The sequence below is a fragment of the Hemiscyllium ocellatum genome, chromosome 24 (genome assembly GCF_020745735.1).
Source record: "Hemiscyllium ocellatum isolate sHemOce1 chromosome 24, sHemOce1.pat.X.cur, whole genome shotgun sequence".
NCBI lineage: Eukaryota > Metazoa > Chordata > Chondrichthyes > Orectolobiformes > Hemiscylliidae > Hemiscyllium > Hemiscyllium ocellatum.
In genome coordinates, this window is record NC_083424.1 from 13885410 (window position 1) to 13903547 (window position 18138).

Consider the following 18138-nt stretch of genomic DNA (forward strand, 5'->3'; position numbering starts at 1 on the left):
AACTGAATTGCTAAGAGCTTATTGTGACTTTGAATATCATTCTTTTCCAGGCTTAGTTCCAGGCCTGTTGAACCTGGGAAACACCTGCTTTATGAACTCGCTGGTCCAGGGGCTGGCTGCTTGTCCATCCTTCATTCGCTGGCTTAATGATTTTACCAGGCATTACAACCTGGACAGCCCCCAGGAGGAGCGGTGTCCATATCTGTCTGTCACACTTCTCCGATTATTGCGAGGTGAGATACTAAAGAGGAATCAAGGTTCTGTCGGGTTAATCTGCAGATTATTGTCTTTAATGTAATCAGGGTAGGAAAGGCCAACAGAAATGCCCATTGCAAATCCCCCTTTAAAGTTGTGATAGCGCTGTGCTGTTTTATCATTCATTTGTTGCTTATGAGTACCACTGGCTAAGCCAGCATATGTTCTTCCCTAATTGTCCTTCAGATAGTAAGCTGCCTTCTAGAACCACTGTAGTCCATGAAGTTTAGATGCGTCCACAGAACTGTTAGAAAGGAAATTTTAGGATTTTGACCTAGTGACAGTGAAAGAGCAGCAGTACAGTTCCAATTCAGGAGGGTATGAGAATTGAAGAGTAACTTGCAGACAGTGGTGTTTCCACGCTTCATAACTTTCTGGATGAGAGAGCAATGCTCAAAATACATGGGAGCAGCAGATGTATGCAGCACACTGGAATTTCCAAAACACCTGGGAAATTAAATCACAGGGACTGACCTGACAGAGAAAATTCACCAGCACCGTCACCACAAGTAGTTGCTGAGGAGTTGCTTTCCCACTCACAGGCTAGGTACAGCTGCAGGGTGAAGAGAGGGGAGCTGCAAGGAGGCTGGAGTGGGAGGCTACAATAGAGAGAGAACAGTGTTAAACCTGGCAACAGGTCTCTGAAACCTGTCAGCTAACTAGGCAGCAAGAAACCTTGAAATCACGTGTAACAAATTCCTTGCAAATGCTTCGAGAGTCTCTAGTTTAAGGGTGCAAATGTCGAGGAGCTACAATATGAGATAAAAATGTAGTGAACACTCTTTTACTGATTTGTTAAATGTAAATTTGAGATTAAGATCTGAGATGCTGTAAAAACAATAGTGTCAACCTGTTTAAAATAATCCAACTTTGTATATGTGTGATGGAAATGTGTGATTTTACCTTCTGTGGAAGATGTGTTTAGGTGTGAGATCAGCTTTTTGTGTAGAAGTGTACATCATTATTTTGAAAGAAGTCTTTGTTGCTAATTTTTGCCTGTTGTCTTGTGCCAATTTAGATAGCGTGTCTCGAAAATTAATGCTTTCCATCTGTGTTGTAGCTTTAAATTTAATGGATCAGTGATTATTGAGGAGAATGACAAAATCTTCTAATTTTGTTTCTGTCCAAATACAGTACTGCAGACCTCAATACAAATACAAAAGATATTGTTGCTAGATGACTGAATCACCGAACAAATACAGTCATAGAGATGTACAGCATGGAAACAGACCTTTCGGTCCAACCCGTCCATGCCGACTAGATATCTCGACCCAATCTAGTCCTACCTGCCAGCGCCCGGCCCATATCCCTTCAAACCCTTCCTATTCATATACCCATCCAAATGCCTCTTAAATGTTGCAATTGTACCAGCCTCCACCACTTCCTCTGGCAGCTCATTCCATACACGTACCACCCTCTGTGTGAAGAGGTTGCCCTTTAGGTCTCTTTTATATCTTTCCCCTCTCACTCTAAACCTATGTTCTCTAGTTCTGGACTCCCCGACTCCAGGGAAAAGATTTTGTCTATTTATCCTATCCATGCCCCTCATAATTTTGTAAACCTCTATAAGGTCACCCCTCAGCCTCCGACGCTCCAGGGAAAACAGCCCCAGCCTGTTCAGCCTCTCCCTATAGCTCAAATCCTCTAACCCTGGCAACATCCTTGTAAATCTTTTCTGAACCCTTTCAAGTTTCACAACATCTTTCCAATAGGAAGGAGACCAGTTACACGTAATATTCCAACAGTGGCCTAATCAATGTCCTGTACAGCTGCAACATGACCTCCCAACTCATGTACTCAATACTCTGACCAATAAAAGAAAGCATACCAAACACCATCTTCATTATCCTAACTATGTGCAACTCCACTTTCAAAAACACCAAGGTCTCTTTGTTCAGCAACACTCCCTAGGATCCTACCATTAAGTGTATAAATCCTGCTAAGATTTGCTTTCCCAAAATGCAGCACCTTACATTTATCTGAATTAAACTCCATCTGCCACTTCTCAGCCCATTGGCCCATCTCGTCACGATTCTGTTGTAATCTGAGGCATCCCTCTTCTCTGTCCACTACACCTCCAATTTTAGTGTCATCTGCAAACTTACTAACTGTACCTCTTATGCTCGCATCCAAATCATTTATGTAAATGACAAAAAGTAGAGGACCCAGCACCTATCCGTGTGGCACTCCACTAGTCACAGGCCACCAGTCTGAAAAACAACCCTCCATTAGTGGGCGGCACGGTGGCACAGTGGTTAGCACTGCTGCCTCACAGCGCCTGAAGACCCGGGTTCAATTCCCGACTCAGGCGACTGACTGTGTGGAGTTTGCACGTTCTCCCCGTGTCTGCGTGGGTTTCCTCCGGGTGCTCCGGTTTCCTCCCACAGTCCAAAGATGTGCGGGTCAGGTGAATTGGCCATGCTAAATTGCCCGTAGTGTTAGGTAAGGGGTAATGTAGGGGTATGGGTGGGTTTCGCTTCGGCGGGTCGGTGTGGACTTGTTGGGCCGAAGGGCCTGTTTCCACACTGTAAGTCTAATCTAATCTAATCACCACCCTCTGTCTTCTACCTTTGAGCCAGTTCTGTATCCAAATTGCTAGTTCTCCCTGTATTCCATGAGATCTAACCTTGCTAATCAGTCTCCCATGGGGAACCTTGTCGAACGCCTTAAATGTCCCTTTAGATCACATCTACTGCTCTGCCCTCATCAATCCTCTTTGTTACTTCCCCAAAAAAACTCAATCATGTTTGTGAGACACGATTTCCCACGCACAAAGCCATGTTGACCGTCCCTAATCAGACCTTGCCTTTCCAAATATATGTACATCCTGTCCCTCAGGATTCCCTCCAACAACTTGCCCACCACTGAGGTCAGGCTCACTGGTCTGTAGTTCCCTGGCTTGTCCTTACCACCCTTCTTAAACAGTGGCACCACATTAGCCAACCTCCAGTCTTCCGGCACCTCACCTGTGACTATTGATGATACAAATATCTCAGCAAGAGGCCCAGCAATCACTTCCCTGGCTTCCCACAGAGTTCTCAGGTACACCCGATCAGGTCCTGGGGATTTATCCACCTTTGTGTTTCAAGACATTCAACATTTCCTCCTCTGTAATGTGGACATTTTGCAAGGTGTCACTATCTATTTCCCAACAGTCTATATCTTCCATATCCTTTTCCACAGTAAATACTGATGCAAAATACTCGTTTCGTATCTCCTCCATTTTCTGTGGCTCTACACAAAGGCTGACTTGCTGATCTTTGAGGTGCTCTATTTTCTCCCTCGTTACAAATACATTAAGGACAAAAGTGTAAAAACCTTTTGGATTCTCCTTAATTCTATTTGCCAAAGCTATCTCATGTCCCCTTTTTGCCCTCCTGACTTCCCTCTTAAGTATATTCCCACTTTCTTTATACTGTTCTAAGGATTCACTCGATCTATCCTGTCTATACCTGACATATGCTTCCTTCTTTTTCTTAACTAAACCCTCAATTTCTTTAGTCATCCAGCATTCCCTATACCTACCAGCCTTCCCTTTTACCCTGACAGGAATATACTTTCTCTGGATTCTTGTTATCTCATTTCTGAAGGCTTCCCATTTTCCAGCCGTCCCTTTACCTGTGAATATCTGCCCCCAATTAGCTTTCGAAAGTTCTTGCCTAATACCTTTGGCCTTTCTCCAATTTAGAACTTCAACTTTTAGATCTGGTCTCTCCTTTTGCTTCACTATTTTAAATCTAATAGATTAATGGTCGTTGGCCCCAAGGTGCTCCCACTGACACCTCAGTCACCTGCCCTGCCTTATTTCCCAAGAGCAGGTCAAGTTTTGCACCTTCTCTAGTAGGTACATCCACTTACTGAATCAGAAAATTTTCTTGTACGCACTTAACAAATTCCTTTCCATCTAAACCCTTACAACTGTGGCAGTCCCAGTCTATGTTTGAAAAGTTAAAATCCACTACCATAACCACCCTATTATTCTTCCAGATAGCTGAGATCTCCTTACAAGTTTAATGATTTAATAAGAATGTAAAAGTTACCCTTGAAAATCAAAACAGTAACCCTCAAGAAAGAGCCCTCATAAAAGAAAATATTTTGTGTCCACTGGTAGGGGTTTCAAATTTGGGTGGCACTTTTGTAGAAACCTTTGCTGCAGTGCATCTTATTGGTGTCACAGGTTGCTGTCACTGAGCATCAGTGGTGAATGGGATGCTATTTATGCACCACCTATTCAACCATGGCTGAGCTTTGTTTAACCCACTGTCTTATTCAGTCTCTCAAAGTTCCTCCATTATCGCCTAGAGAGTGATTCAACTACCAATCATTTCCAACCAGTGACTGACCATATATCAGTTTGTTTTGTTCAGACTTTGATCTTAAATGAGTTGGCAGCCTCCTGGTGTATTTTGAGCATTATATTTCAGATGTCCATTATTTCATATTTTTACAAAAAGAAATCCTTGAAAATGGTTTCTGCAGTTTATTTTCTTCCTTTGTGTTTCCCCTGCACTTGGCAAGATTGGAACCAGAGGGGACTTACTGAGAGAACTCACCGGCTTTGGCATGTAAAGTAGTGGGTGCAGATTCAATACTGACTTTCAAAAGGGAATTGCATAGATACTTTAAAAGCGAAACATTTGTAAGGCCATAGCAACAGAGTGAGTGAGTGGGACTATTGGACAGCTCTCTCAAAGAGGCGTAGGTACAATGGGTTGAATGGCTGCCTTCTTTTTGTGTGATTCTTTGGTCATTGATTTTTGTCTGCCTATTCTGTGCCAGCACCTGCTTGGGTACAGTCCAGTGTGAGCCAACAACTCTTATGGTATCTCTGCAAGGTGGGTATCCTAAAGACGTAAATGTAGCAATTATATTCATCTGTAGTGGGCACCAGTGCCAAACCTGATCTGGTAGCAGCACACGGGTCATTGGGGAACAATCAAATGCAAAAGCTGTAACTTATTTTCCGTTTACTCTGAAAATCAATAATACTGAGGCAAATTACAGTGTTGTCAACCTGAAGAAGATGAAACCACTCAGCATTTGCGTTCCTTGTAATTATTCCTGCTGCTGTGCAGAATCTGAGGTCCATACATGAAAGTGGCTTCTGTAAAAGGGAATCTGTGCATCTGCATGCTGTTCGGTGTGCGTGGATGCCGGTCAGTGTGCTGGATGCTCAAAGCAGATATTCAGAGGCAACAACAACAGAAATTGCTGGAAGAACTCAGCAGTTCTTTCTTCAGAACTTTAGAAGGAATTTTGCTCAACCACAAACCAGGGATCAAATAATGAATGGCTTTTGTAACGGACCTTTATCTACCTGCAACAAATGGATGTCTGGAATTAATTTGCCAACAGTTCAAAATGTAGATGTTCAAGAATTCAACAGTATAATTTCTAGAATTTCCTTGCCAATTTTTTTGTCAGTGTTTGTGAAGTTTGTTGATTACCGTAGATATATGAATGTACCACATTGTCTGAAATATGCCATGGGATGTCCTGAGGTTGCGAATGATATTTAAATGCAACTCTCATATCCTTTAGACTGCAATATTTTGTTTCCAGCGAGCTGTGTTTAAGATGCAGGGCTGAGTTATCTTGATTGCTGGGTGAACTGTGGGGCAGGGAAGTGAGATGGTTTTGGGGGGAGAGTGATCTTGGTCACATGTTGTGAGTTTTACTTTCTCCTTTCCTGCTACTAGTGTTATCCAATGGGGAAGAGACTGCAGAAGATGTGGTGGATGCAGGAAGTCTCCTGGAAGTCTTGAGGATGTACAAGTGGCAGATGTCTTCATTTGAAGAACAGGTAAAAATAAGCCCATGGTAGACCAGTGTAATCACAATTAAGGAACAAAACTGCTGTCTGAATGTACACAATTGCACTCAGAAGGGATGTTACGTGGTTGATACTGTTCAGTCAAGCTGTAGAGACTTCCCCCAGTGCCCTCAGTGATGGGATATTGAGTGAGCATCCCTCAATAAGTCAAGAGAAGAGATCCTGATAAAGAACGATCAGTGCTATACCAGGCCACGTGACTGTTTCTACGCTGTGATTTCTGAGGTTTTCTATGTTGTCATTAATAGCATCACCAAGGATCATTTATCTCCAGAAAGGTAATGGCTCTCCATTTCATTGTGGTTCTACCACTGAGAGCTGCTGGCACAATAAGCTGCGTTTCTGTATTGTTTTCACATGCATTTACTTTTGAGTAATAGTCGGGCAAAATGAAAACTTTGTAAATTCCTGCCGCAGTCCTTGCTAAGTAATTTCTTCTTACCTAGGAGTTTACTCTTTACTGCCACGTCACATGCTTTTTCTGCCCTCTTTCCCTGCCAGTCATATTGCCTTGTATTTACAGGATGCTCATGAGTTGTTCCATGTTCTCACCGCGGCTTTGGAAGACGAACGAGATCGCCAGCCTCGAGTTGCACATTTATTCGACGTTCAGTCTCTGGAGGTAAAACGGCTTTACATTGGAATCGTGTTCTAGTCATTGTAAACTCACCACCGCCACCTCCAGGCTAACTAGGAATGTGTAATAAATGTGCAATGCCCACATCCTATCAGTGAATCTAAAAGAAGTGACTACAGAACATATGGCAAGTGAGGCCTTATGCTGAGAAACAGCTAGACCACCTTTTGTTGGGTCCGGACCTGAAATGGCCTTTTGAAAAAGAGACTGTACAAACACTAGGTATTCCAATAGTGGTAGTTGCCTATTTCACCATTTTCCACAAGAATTATTTGGAAACAATTAGCAACAAACACAGAATGCTGGAGAAACTCAGCTGGTCTAGCAGCATCTGTGCAGAGAAGTAGAGTTACCATTTTGAGTCCAGTGTGACTCCTCTTCAGAACTAGGATAACTTGCATTTTATGTGGCATCTTTTAAATCAGGGCCAGTTCAAACAGAAGCTGCTGAGGCAAAGAGGAGGTTATTTTTTCTATAACGAGCCTTGCGTTGATAATGTGAGTTAAAAACCTGTTGAACGGATTTTGAAACATTGAGGCTTCAATGGGTAAAAGTCAATTGACTGGTTTCTCATTCATTAACTTAAGATAGTCCCCATTCAATATGAGACTTGCAGAAGCTGGTTATCACTGTGTCGAGAGGGGAGGGATTAGGGATGGGGTGGGAAGAGCTACCTGTTTTCACGAGAAGGAGAAAGTTGGAAGAACAACCTCCCATTTACTACAAAAACAGAACAATAAAAGAAAAAGAGCTTGAAGTTAGAAATCCAACCTGAGCTGGGAGTGACAAAAACAGAAATTGCTGGAAAAGCTCAGCAGGTCTGGCAGCATCTGTGGAGAGAAATCAGAGTTAATGTTTCAGGTCCAGTGACCCTCTAGAACTCTAGAGATGGGAGTGAGCCTGAGTGAGGGAAAACAACACGCTTGACTGTAATCGGAATCTGATGAAAAGTTAACTTTGGTCACTTCTGTGGAATAATACAATCTGTTTTCATATATTCTGAGGTAGTATTTTTATGATTATAACTCCCTATATTCTTTTGCAGTCTGTAAATAAGTATCTTAACGCTAATTCTCAACAAATAACCCAAAGCACTTTACAAGCTAATGAAGAAGCTGTAAGGGCAAGTGACACCAAGATCGGTTAAAGTGGTGGGTTATAAGGAACATCTTAAAGAAGGATTGAGAGGGAATTTCAGAACTTAGGCCCTACTCCCTGCATCACCACTGACAGTGATGGGGGAAGGAAGTGGGGAATGGACACGAAGTCAGACTTGTAATAATGTGGAGCTGATGGAGATTTGCAGAGCTGGAGGAGATTATGGAGCTAAGGAGAAGCAAGGTCTGAACATGAAGCTCAGAATTTTAAATTCAAAGCATTGATAGGCTGGGAACCAGTGAACGGGACTTAGTGTGAGTCTGATTATGGGCAGCTGAGTTCAGTCTGACTGAAACACATACAACAGATGTGAGGACATGTAAAAGATACCATATCCAGTTCTTTGGGGTCAGTGTAATGAGACATCACCAACATTCCTTTTGGCTTATACTATGAATTATATAGATAGTCAACAGCATGACTGTTGACCTAAATGCAAGATGTGCATGTCCCAAATACACATGACCCAAGATAATGTCTGATTAGATCTTTGTTACTTGTTCACAAAACCGGGCGGCACGGTGGCACAGTGGTCGGGCGGCACGGTGGCACAGTGGTCGGGCGGCACGGTGGCACAGTGGTCGGGCGGCACGGTGGCACAGTGGTTAGCACTGCTGCCTCACAGCACCTGAGACCCGGGTTCAATTCCCGACTCAGGTGACTGACTGTGTGGAGTTTGCACGTTCTCCCCGTGTCTGCGTGGGTTTCCTCCGGGTGCTCCGGTTTCCTCCCACAGTCCAAAGATGTGCGGGTCAGGTGAATTGGCCATGCTAAATTGCCCGTAGTGTTAGGTAAGGGGTAAATGTAGGGGTATGGGTGGGTTTCGCTTCGGCGGGTCGGTGTGGACTTGTTGGGCCGAAGGGCCTGTTTCCACACTGTAAGTCTAATCTAATCTAATCCCTCGCTCACCCTTCCACAACCAAATCTACCTTCTAATCATAAGAAGGCCTGCAGCGCCAGATCATTTCAAACCTTTGAAAAGCATTTTTCTTTTCTTATCTGGCCCATGACTGAAATCAGGAAATTCCTTCTTGGTTTTTAGAAGAAAAGTATATGTTACGTCTTCAATCAATCTGTATCTCTGATTTTGTAGACTCCACCAGAATCGGAGGAAAAACAGCTGAGCTGCAGGAGCCGAGGTAAGAAGCTTTATTCCAAAAGTAACCTTACTAACATATGTCTTGATCCACTCTACGTTAGTAAATCCATCTGGATAGTGGGGTACTGAATAACAGCAACTTGACCGGAGAGATTTAAGCTCTGCATTTTCCTAGTACTGGCAGGATTGGGTCCTGATTTGAAGGAGTACAGCATGATAAGGCCTTGGCACTGACCAACACTGAAAAACATTTCCCTGCATTCCATTTTAAAGAATGTTGCTAATACATTTGGTTTAAAAGTCACCTTTAACTTAAGAAAAATGCCCCAAAGCATCTCACAGGAGTGCTACCAAACATTTGACACGACATCAGACAAAGTAATGTTGGGGCGTGTGACTAAAAGCTTGGCCTGAGGAGGTAGGTGTTGAAGGAGATGAGAGAGCTGGAGAGGTACAGAGAGAAAACTCCAAAGCTCAGGACTCACACAGATGAATGCACAGCCACTGATGGTGGAGCAAAGACAATCTAGGAAGAGTTGTGCACATCCTTGCCTTTCTTCTTATTGTTCCGTCTGGACTTTGTTTGGTGCTGACGAGCAGAAGTTGCCATTTTTTTTATGCCAGTGTTAACCTCACAAGTGTTCGGATGAGGAGAAACACTGTTAGAACAACGTAGTTCTATAACTTGCTAACTGTGTGCCTCATCCCCACATACACAATAGTACACCTTGCCCTGACCAGTGTGACATATTTATCTTTCTGACTCTGAGTAAAATTTTGAAATTCTGAGCAATTGTGGATCCATAATTCAAGGGAGTGGTCAAAACTCCAAACCAAGAGACTATTGCTAGGCTATGGTATACGTATTCTGGATTAGTGGTGCTAGAAGAGCACAGCAGTTCAGGCAGCATCCGAGGAACAGTAAAATCAACGTTTCGGGCAAAAGCCCTTCATCAGGATCTGGTTTCCAGCATCTGCAGTCATTGTTTTTACCCTATGGTAAAAGTATTGTCCACCCTCAATGTCAGAATGTGCCTCACTTTCAATCAGGGAGATCACTATATAATAATCATTAATGATTTCTCTGAATATTGCATTCTTCCTTTGCAAACTGGTCCCGGAGAATTGAGGTCAGATGTAGTGCTAGGAGTGATCTGTTAACTTGACAAGTGCAGAGTTCAAAGTAGAGCAGACTTTCTTGTCTCTTAGCTCAGAGATAAGACAGGGTAGTGCAGTTACCCAGAAGTTCATCTTGAGCATGTTTTCTGCACATTGTCACAAATCTTACCTTAATCAAACTATTTGGAGCGAATGTGAACTCAATCCAGTGACTAAACAAGCACATCTCAATAATTACCTATTGTTATTCATTTACTGCAGCTTTAATCTTTACAGTTCATAATTCTAGCTGGCTTTGAGATTGTTTTGTATCTTTTTTACAGCAGCCATTAAAACTGATTTAAATTAAGTCATGCGTTTGCAATGGACAAACTTATTCATCAATGGTTAATTCACCTATCTATTTCTCATTTCAGGGCCTTTGCTGCCACCACCAAGTCCCTGGAGATCTCAGCACCCTTTCCATGGCCGACTGACCAGTAATATGGTGTGCAAACGGTGTGAGCAACAGGTGAGTTTACACAAAGAAAGGTATCACTTTACCTAATACTGACTGTGCTTACGTCTACCAGAATAATAACTAGGGTCTAAGAGATTATATTATGAGGAGGAGCTGTACAACTAGGGTTATATTCTCTAGAATTTAGATGGTTAAGACATGATTTGAACGAAGTTTTCAAGATATTAATGGCAACATGTAAGTTAGATAGAAATAACTTAGCTGGATAGTACAGAGATGGGAAGCTCAGTCTAAAATTTAGGGCCAGGACTTTCACAAGTGAAATTCGAAAGCGTTTCAACATAGAAAGAGCAAACACAGTTTGGAAGTCTACAAAAAGCAATTGATGCAAGGGCAGTTTTAGATTTTAAAATGGAGATTAAGATCAATGAATTTCAAAAATCTGTCGAGGAATATGGAATGAGGGCAAACTTGGGCATCAGCCGTGATTTCATCGAAAGGCAGGATAGACTCAAGGTGCCAAATGGCCTGCTGCTATTTCCGTGTACACACATAAATGCCCAGATACACACACATACACGCACATGTATACACACACTTACACACACACACGTGTATATACACACACAGACACTTGCGTATATAAACAGACATATATACACACACAAACATGCAGATATACACACATATGCACATACACACACCAACAGTGAGATATATACACATAGACGTTTTTGAGTTTTTCATTTGCCCATTTTACTTACCAAATGAAGTTCCCAACTTGAATTTAATTCCTTTTCCCATTGCAAAAATCAGATATTCAAACTGTAGATGATGACATCTAAACACGCGCGAGCTCCAAGAGTCAGTGCTATATATTGTAAGTCTGTGCTTGTTCTTCAGCCTGAACAATCAATTTCAACCCTTCCACTGCTTATTGACCAATTCTCACAAGCTCTGGTGGATTAACTCACATTTAAAAATCCTTGTGCATGATAATGAATGCAAAGAACAGAATTGTGGATGATTGACTTGTTCCCTATTGCAATTGATAGTGCCCTATCAGAGTAGAATTAGCCCAGGAACAGGCCATTCAGGTCAGCTGGTCTTCAGCCAGTGTTCATGCTCAGTCAGAGTCTCCTCCCACCTCTCCACATCACCAAAACTTTCCGTTCATTTTACCCTCCAGTTTAATTAACTTCCCTTTTCTATGCAGCAATGGTAGTCCCTCATTCATCTTTTGTGGTAGAGTATTCCACATTTTAAGCACATTGGTAAAAGACCATTTCCCTGACTTCTTTAAGGGACTTAACAGTGACCTTTTACAGTCTCTAAACTGGAGTGATGCCTCTTAATTTTAAACTCCCCTGCAAGTAGATGCATCTTCCCTACCTCTACCTTGTCAAGCATCATCATAATTTGTACAAACTTTGTAAATCTAAAAGAACAGCCTGTACAAATGTTCCTGCCTTGTACAGAAGACCAGGATACTTGCTATCTGTTTTTGAAAGCAATAATACTGAACTGTGATTCAGTCTGGACCCCCTGTAATGCAAGTTCAGATACAAGGTGGTCTTTGCTTCATTTTGTTTACTTGCCCCAGTTTCTCTGGGATTGGCTGTGCTGACAGTGTGCTGTAAATTCAGCCAAAGACATTTGGAACAAAATGGGTTTGCAAATAAAGAGTGGGGGCCATGGGGGAAGGGGGATGGACCACTATCACCCTCCCTTTCCTGTCTGGCTAGAGTATATTATTTGAACCAGTGGCATCAGGAGAATGCACTGCAAGAACTTCAAAACATTATCACTGCCTTTACATTTTCTTATCAGAGTCCCGTGAGGTACGACACATTTGACAGTCTCTCTCTCAGCATTCCAACAGTCACATGGGTATGTACTGTCTGCATTTTATTTTGTGCTGATTACACCATTATTTTGACATAAAATATTATGCTTCCAAGTGATATAGAACTGTATAAAAGCAAATTACTGTGGATGCTGGAATCTGAAACCAAAAGAGAAAATGCTGGAAAATCTCAGCAGGTCTGGCAGCATCTGTAAGGAGAGAAAAGAGCTGACATTTCGAGTCTAACTGACCCTTTGTCAAAGCTCGACAGCTTTGACAAAGGGTCAGTTAGACTCGAAACTTCAGCTCTCTTCTCTCCTTACAAATGCTGCCAGGCCTGCTGAGATTTTCCAGTATTTTCTCTTTTGGATATAGAACTGTAACCCACTTCAGAGATTTGAGAATAAAACTCTCAGCTGACTGTCTCATGCAGTGCTGTCCTATTGAGTGGGGGTGTTCCTCAGATGAAATATTGTCTGTCTTCTCAGGTGGACAACAAAGGTCACTTGCCATTTTTCTTTTATGAGGAGCAGAGGGAGATTTCCCTAGTCTTCTGGCCTGTATGTGTCCTGCAGCCTGCAAAACAGAAGCAGATTGTCCAATTACTATTAATTTTTTGTGGGGATTTGCTGAGTGCAGGTGACAGTCACCACAGTTCAAATTCTTTGCTATCTGTAAAGAGCTTTGAGACCTTCTAAGGTGGGGAAATGCAGTCTATAATTGTAATTTTTTTTCGTCTTAATGAATGATATTGTGATAAATTATTGTGATAAAGCAAATAATTCCTTTCCAGTTTAAACCTAGAGAGCACTAGTGAGTTGGTTCCACAGTGAGAACTGGAGTTGGACAGTTCAGTTGGATGCCTGGCTGTGAGGTAGAGACAGTGAAATAGGCAGTCTGAGACAAGTTTGAGGGGATCAGTGAAGTGAGAGCAGAAGCAGCAGAGCTAGGACAAGGATGTTGGCAGAGATAGTGCTACAAAGCTTTGAAGGGTACTAAAGAAAGTAGTAATGTAGCAGCGAAAAGGACCAATGATGAGCAAAACAATGGGATTTAATCAAAATAATTGCTTTGTTAAAAAAAATTGGGAAATTAAATGTAAAGTTTCACCTGTGGAAGATGTGTTTGGATTCTGTCATTACAATGTTTCATACATCTCAGCACAGACTTCATTTCCAAAAACCCTGACCTGGTTGTAAATGGCCTGAGATCATGAAAGGTTCAGTCTTTATTTATGTCATACTGCATCCTAGAGGCTGCATTTGTGTAACGCATTGTGACAGGAATCTGATTATGGATTTCCCATTATCAAGTATTAATTATGTAGTTTTCCCATTGTAGTTGCTTCTATAGGCAGTTTCATTTGTAAATGTTGACAGTGCTAATTCAAAAGGAGTTAACAACATTTAGATTTACACTCTGTGAGGATGTGCACATGTCTTGTCAACTAAATAAACTCCTATAATGCACTTCTCATTGGATATATTGTCATAGTTTGAATGGGTTTAGGGTAGCTGTGGTAGAGGAAGCAGAATAAGCTATTTACTTAAATAAAAGCAAAATACTGTGGATTCTGGAGATCTAAAATACATTAGGGAGGTGATGGCCTACTGGTATTATCCCTCAGTTATTCATTCAGAGACCATGGTAATGTTCTGGAGACGTGGCAGATAGCGGATTCTGAATTCAATAAAGATCTGAAATTAAGAGTTTAATGATGATCATGGAGCCATTGTCAATTGTTGAAAAAGCCCATCTGGTTCACTAATGTTATTTAGGGAAGGAAACTGCTGTCCTTCCCTAGTCTGGCCTACATGTGACTCTACACCCACAACAACGTGGTTGATAATCAACTCCTTCTGGGCAATTAAGGGATCGGCAATAAATACTGGACTGGTCAGTGATGCCTACATCCTGTGAATGAATAAAAACAAAAAAAGTGCTGGAGAAACTCAGTGCATCTGGCAGCATTTGTGGAGAGAGAATCAGTGTTAATATTTCAAATTTACTGGGTCTTCATCAGAAATGTTTTTAAAACTGCCAGACCTGCTGAGTTTCTCCAGCATTTTGTTTTTATTTAAGCTAATTACTTGCTCAGTTCACTGACTGTTAGTCAGTTAATTGACTATTTGTTATCCCATACATTTCTGCCATGATTATCATGGGCTTATGGTTATTATATTAATGTAAAGATTGTGGGAATCAACTCCGGTTTGAAATGACCTGTTTTATACTCCTCCAGGGCAGACCTGTTACCCTAGACCTCTGCTTGCAACACTTCATCTCTTCAGAGTATATCAAAGATGTGGTGTGTGAGAACTGTACCAAGGTGAGCAGCCCTTCCATCATTCATTCCGATAAACATTGGTGACATATCTTGCACAGAAGCAGAATCCTACACACCATGATCTTAAAGTAAGAGCTGCTTCAAGAATATGACAAGGAAGTGAGACCAAAATGAACATAAGCCTCTAGAAGGATACAGCTGGGAAAATATTAACGGGAAACCAGGAAATGGCAAAGGAGCTGAATAAATACTTTGCATCACTCTTTCCTGAAGAAGACACTAATAGTATTCCAAAAATACTAAATCAAGGGGTAAAAATAGGGAGGCAGTCAATACAATAATTATCTCTAGAGGAAAAAGTACTAGAGAAACTAAGGGGTTAAAGACTGATAAGTCCCCTGTTCCTGATGGGTTGCATACCTGGACTTTAAAGGAAGTCACTACAGAAATCGTGGATGTGCCAGGAGCAATCTTCCAAACATTCTTAAATTGTGGAAAAATCCCAGATGGTTGGAAAACTGCCAACGTTATTCAAAAAATAAGCTGAAAACCAGGAATTATAGGCCAGTTAGCTTACCATCTGTCATTGAGAAAAACATTAGGATCTATTATAAAAGATATAATAGTAGATTATTTAGAAGTACTTAGTATGATCAAGCAGAGTCAGCGTACTGTATGAAGGGCAAATGATGCCAACAAATTTATTGCAATTCGTTTAGAAGATAACAAGCAGGATAGGCAAGGGGGCATCTGTTAGGATTTGCAAAGGCATTTCTTAAGGCACTGCCTGTATCTTAATAAGATAAAAGCATTTTGTGTTGGGGCTGGCATATTACGATGGGTAGAGGATTGGCTAACTAAAAGAAGACAGTGAGTTCAGACAAAGGGGGCATATCCTGTAACAAGTGGAGTGCACAGCGACCGGTGCTGGGGCTACCATTATTTGCAACATATGTATTTATGCCATTGATGACGCAAGTGAATGTACTATAGTCGAGTTTGCAGATAACACAAAAATAATTGGGTAGTCAAGTGGTGAAGACGGTACAAAGAATCTACAGTGGGAGATAGACAGGTTCAGTGATTGGGCAAAGATTTGGCGGATGGCATATAACGGCAGAAGGGTTGAGTTGGTAAAGTTTCTGAAGTGGTTAGAAACTTGCAGGTCATTAGAACTAAGAAAGTTTAGGTGTTTAGATTTATATAAGTTCATGTGGGTAGATTTGGAAACGATTCAACAAATTGTCTCCACTGTTCATGGCAAAGAAACTGTCAGGAGTCACTTAGATAGAAACATAACTAGTAAAGGTTTAGAAGAAGAGTTGATGTATGGTTGTAATTTCTCTGGATTTGAGTCTCTGTATTGGATAGTGTCTGAAATGGGTTACAAGGTATTTTGCTGTGTGTTTTAGGTCTAACTAACCGTCTTTGATATTTGGATAGCTCTGCTGTTTTCTTTCTGTGTATGTAATTCTGTTCGGTTATTAAAGTAAACTGCAGCCTGGTGACTGTTTCAGTAACTAACTACCACGTTAACTAACTAAACAAAAAATTACATAGGATCTGTCGAGTCAGATTCCAGAAGTGAATCTGACATTTTCAGTATTACCATTGCCTCGGATCATCGTAATTGTGAACCTTGAATAACCCAGGATGTACGAGGAGAACCAAACCCTGGCTGGAGATGGAGAAGTAAGAATGCAAGAAGTTGTCCACAGCAACTGGCTTCAATGTGCAATGTGCATGTTTGGACAGAGTTGCCATCAGCTAGCTTTTTAATTTTTTTTTGTACTCTCTGATGACGATCTCCACTCTTTCTATAAATCCAGGCAGGAGAAACACTGAATGGGCAAACTGTAGAAAATCAAAGGACAACTTTCATCAAGCAGCTGAAAATTGGAAAGGTGAGTTTTACGACAACGGCAGGATCTGCTTCGTGGGGAGTGGAGGAGGGGCAGGGCAGCTGATGGATATGCCACTGTCAGTCTGTAAAGGGTTACTTTATAGGAATTCAAAAAAGAGGAGACATGACACCAGAAACACCAAGCAGATCAGGCAGTAACTGTCCCCGGATGATGATGATAGGGTCAATGTTTCAGGTCTCTAATGCTTCATCAAATGTGGTTCGGATGAGGAGTTATGATTTGAAATGACGATATTACCATCCCTCTGTAACGTATCCTGCAGAATATTTCTGGTATTTTCTGTTTCTAAATGGCACAACCAAGACCTCGAGCTAAACAGTGACATCTCAGCATCAGAATTATCGTATTAATACCTCTTCTGTTTGAAAGATGGGTTCACCCTTTCTCTTCAGTTTGGTTCTGGCACCTGAAGGATTTACTTTTCCTCAGGTTTGCTTTGCAGGATCGAACCATCGTCCTATGCCCTTCAAGGAGTCATTCTGTAGCCACGAGTTTATATAGTGAATGTTTGCAGCATTGTGAAGTGAAAATTACTGGTTCATACTCAGTACTCGCACACACGTTGGGAATCAGTGCTATGACAGATTTCTCTATGTAGCCACATGATATGTCCCTGTTACAGGATGAGAGAGTCCTTTGAGGAGACCCACTTAAATTTGGAGCCGTAGAAGTAAGAAGGATCAGGGACTCAATACTGAATAATGTGTGAAAACAATAGTATGACTAAAATATTATTAATAATAAAAACTAGTTTTCTGATGAACGTTTCAAAGGAAGTGGACTATCTGCTAAATCTCTGTAGCCACAGCAGCAGATGCTAAGTATTATTCCTCCTTTAAGTCCAAATTCTGAATCCATTTCAACCTTTTGAGTCTCCTGTCCAAACATCCTCCAAACGAAAATAAAAGAACGTGGATGCTAGAAATCTGAAACATAAGCTGAAAAAATTGCTGGAGAAACTCAGCAGGTCTGGCAGCATCTGTGGAGAGTGAAGCAGAGTTCACATTGTGGGTCCAGTGACCAATTCTGCAGAAGGGTCACTGAACACAAAATGTTAACTCAGTTTTTCTCTGTCATCAGATTCTGCCAAACCGACTGAGTTTCTCCAGTAGTTTCTGTTTTACTCAAAACAAGAAACTGACAACCACGAGTTATAATCAAATTTGTTTTACAGGCACTGCAAGGCATGCAGACCCCACAGAACTCAGGCAGATTATACATCTGTTTGATCTTGTTTCCCACCTGCCATCAGCCAATTTGTGCTATCGATCAATGAAACTCTATCAAGAGTATTCATCCTGACTGTAGTTCAAAGGTTATTAATTGGAAAACCAAATCTAGCAAGAAGGGGGGAGAAACAATAGTTCAGAGAAAACAACAGCTGTAAAGTCCTTTAGGGAAAGGAACAGATCTACAGTTTAAAAAATAATACAATTGTTTACTCTATTGATTTGAATAGACCAAAGTCTACGAAGTAACTTTTTTAAAAATTCAGAACAGAACTAGCTTTTAATTCTGA

General features: G+C 41.4%; 2 protein-coding genes across 3 annotated transcripts in view; one reads left to right on the forward strand and one right to left on the reverse strand.

Moving 5' to 3' along the window:
* The window catches only part of LOC132827052 (ubiquitin carboxyl-terminal hydrolase 30-like), a 37579-nt gene that overhangs the window by 10598 nt on the left and 8843 nt on the right, over positions 1-18138 (forward strand). For both annotated transcript variants that reach the window (XM_060843480.1, XM_060843482.1), the window contains exons 3-10: positions 51-233; positions 5955-6058; positions 6612-6710; positions 8977-9022; positions 10518-10612; positions 12392-12451; positions 14650-14736; positions 16524-16598. In XM_060843480.1, the coding sequence (XP_060699463.1) occupies positions 51-233; positions 5955-6058; positions 6612-6710; positions 8977-9022; positions 10518-10612; positions 12392-12451; positions 14650-14736; positions 16524-16598 (749 nt within the window). The remainder of the gene's footprint in view (positions 1-50; positions 234-5954; positions 6059-6611; positions 6711-8976; positions 9023-10517; positions 10613-12391; positions 12452-14649; positions 14737-16523; positions 16599-18138) is intronic.
* Positions 12773-18138, reverse strand: part of alkbh2 (alkB homolog 2, alpha-ketoglutarate dependent dioxygenase) — a 29856-nt gene continuing 24490 nt past the window's right edge. Inside the window, exon 5 of the mRNA XM_060843484.1 lies at positions 12773-12983. Coding sequence (XP_060699467.1) covers positions 12928-12983 — 56 coding nt within the window. The 3' untranslated portion in view covers positions 12773-12927. The remainder of the gene's footprint in view (positions 12984-18138) is intronic.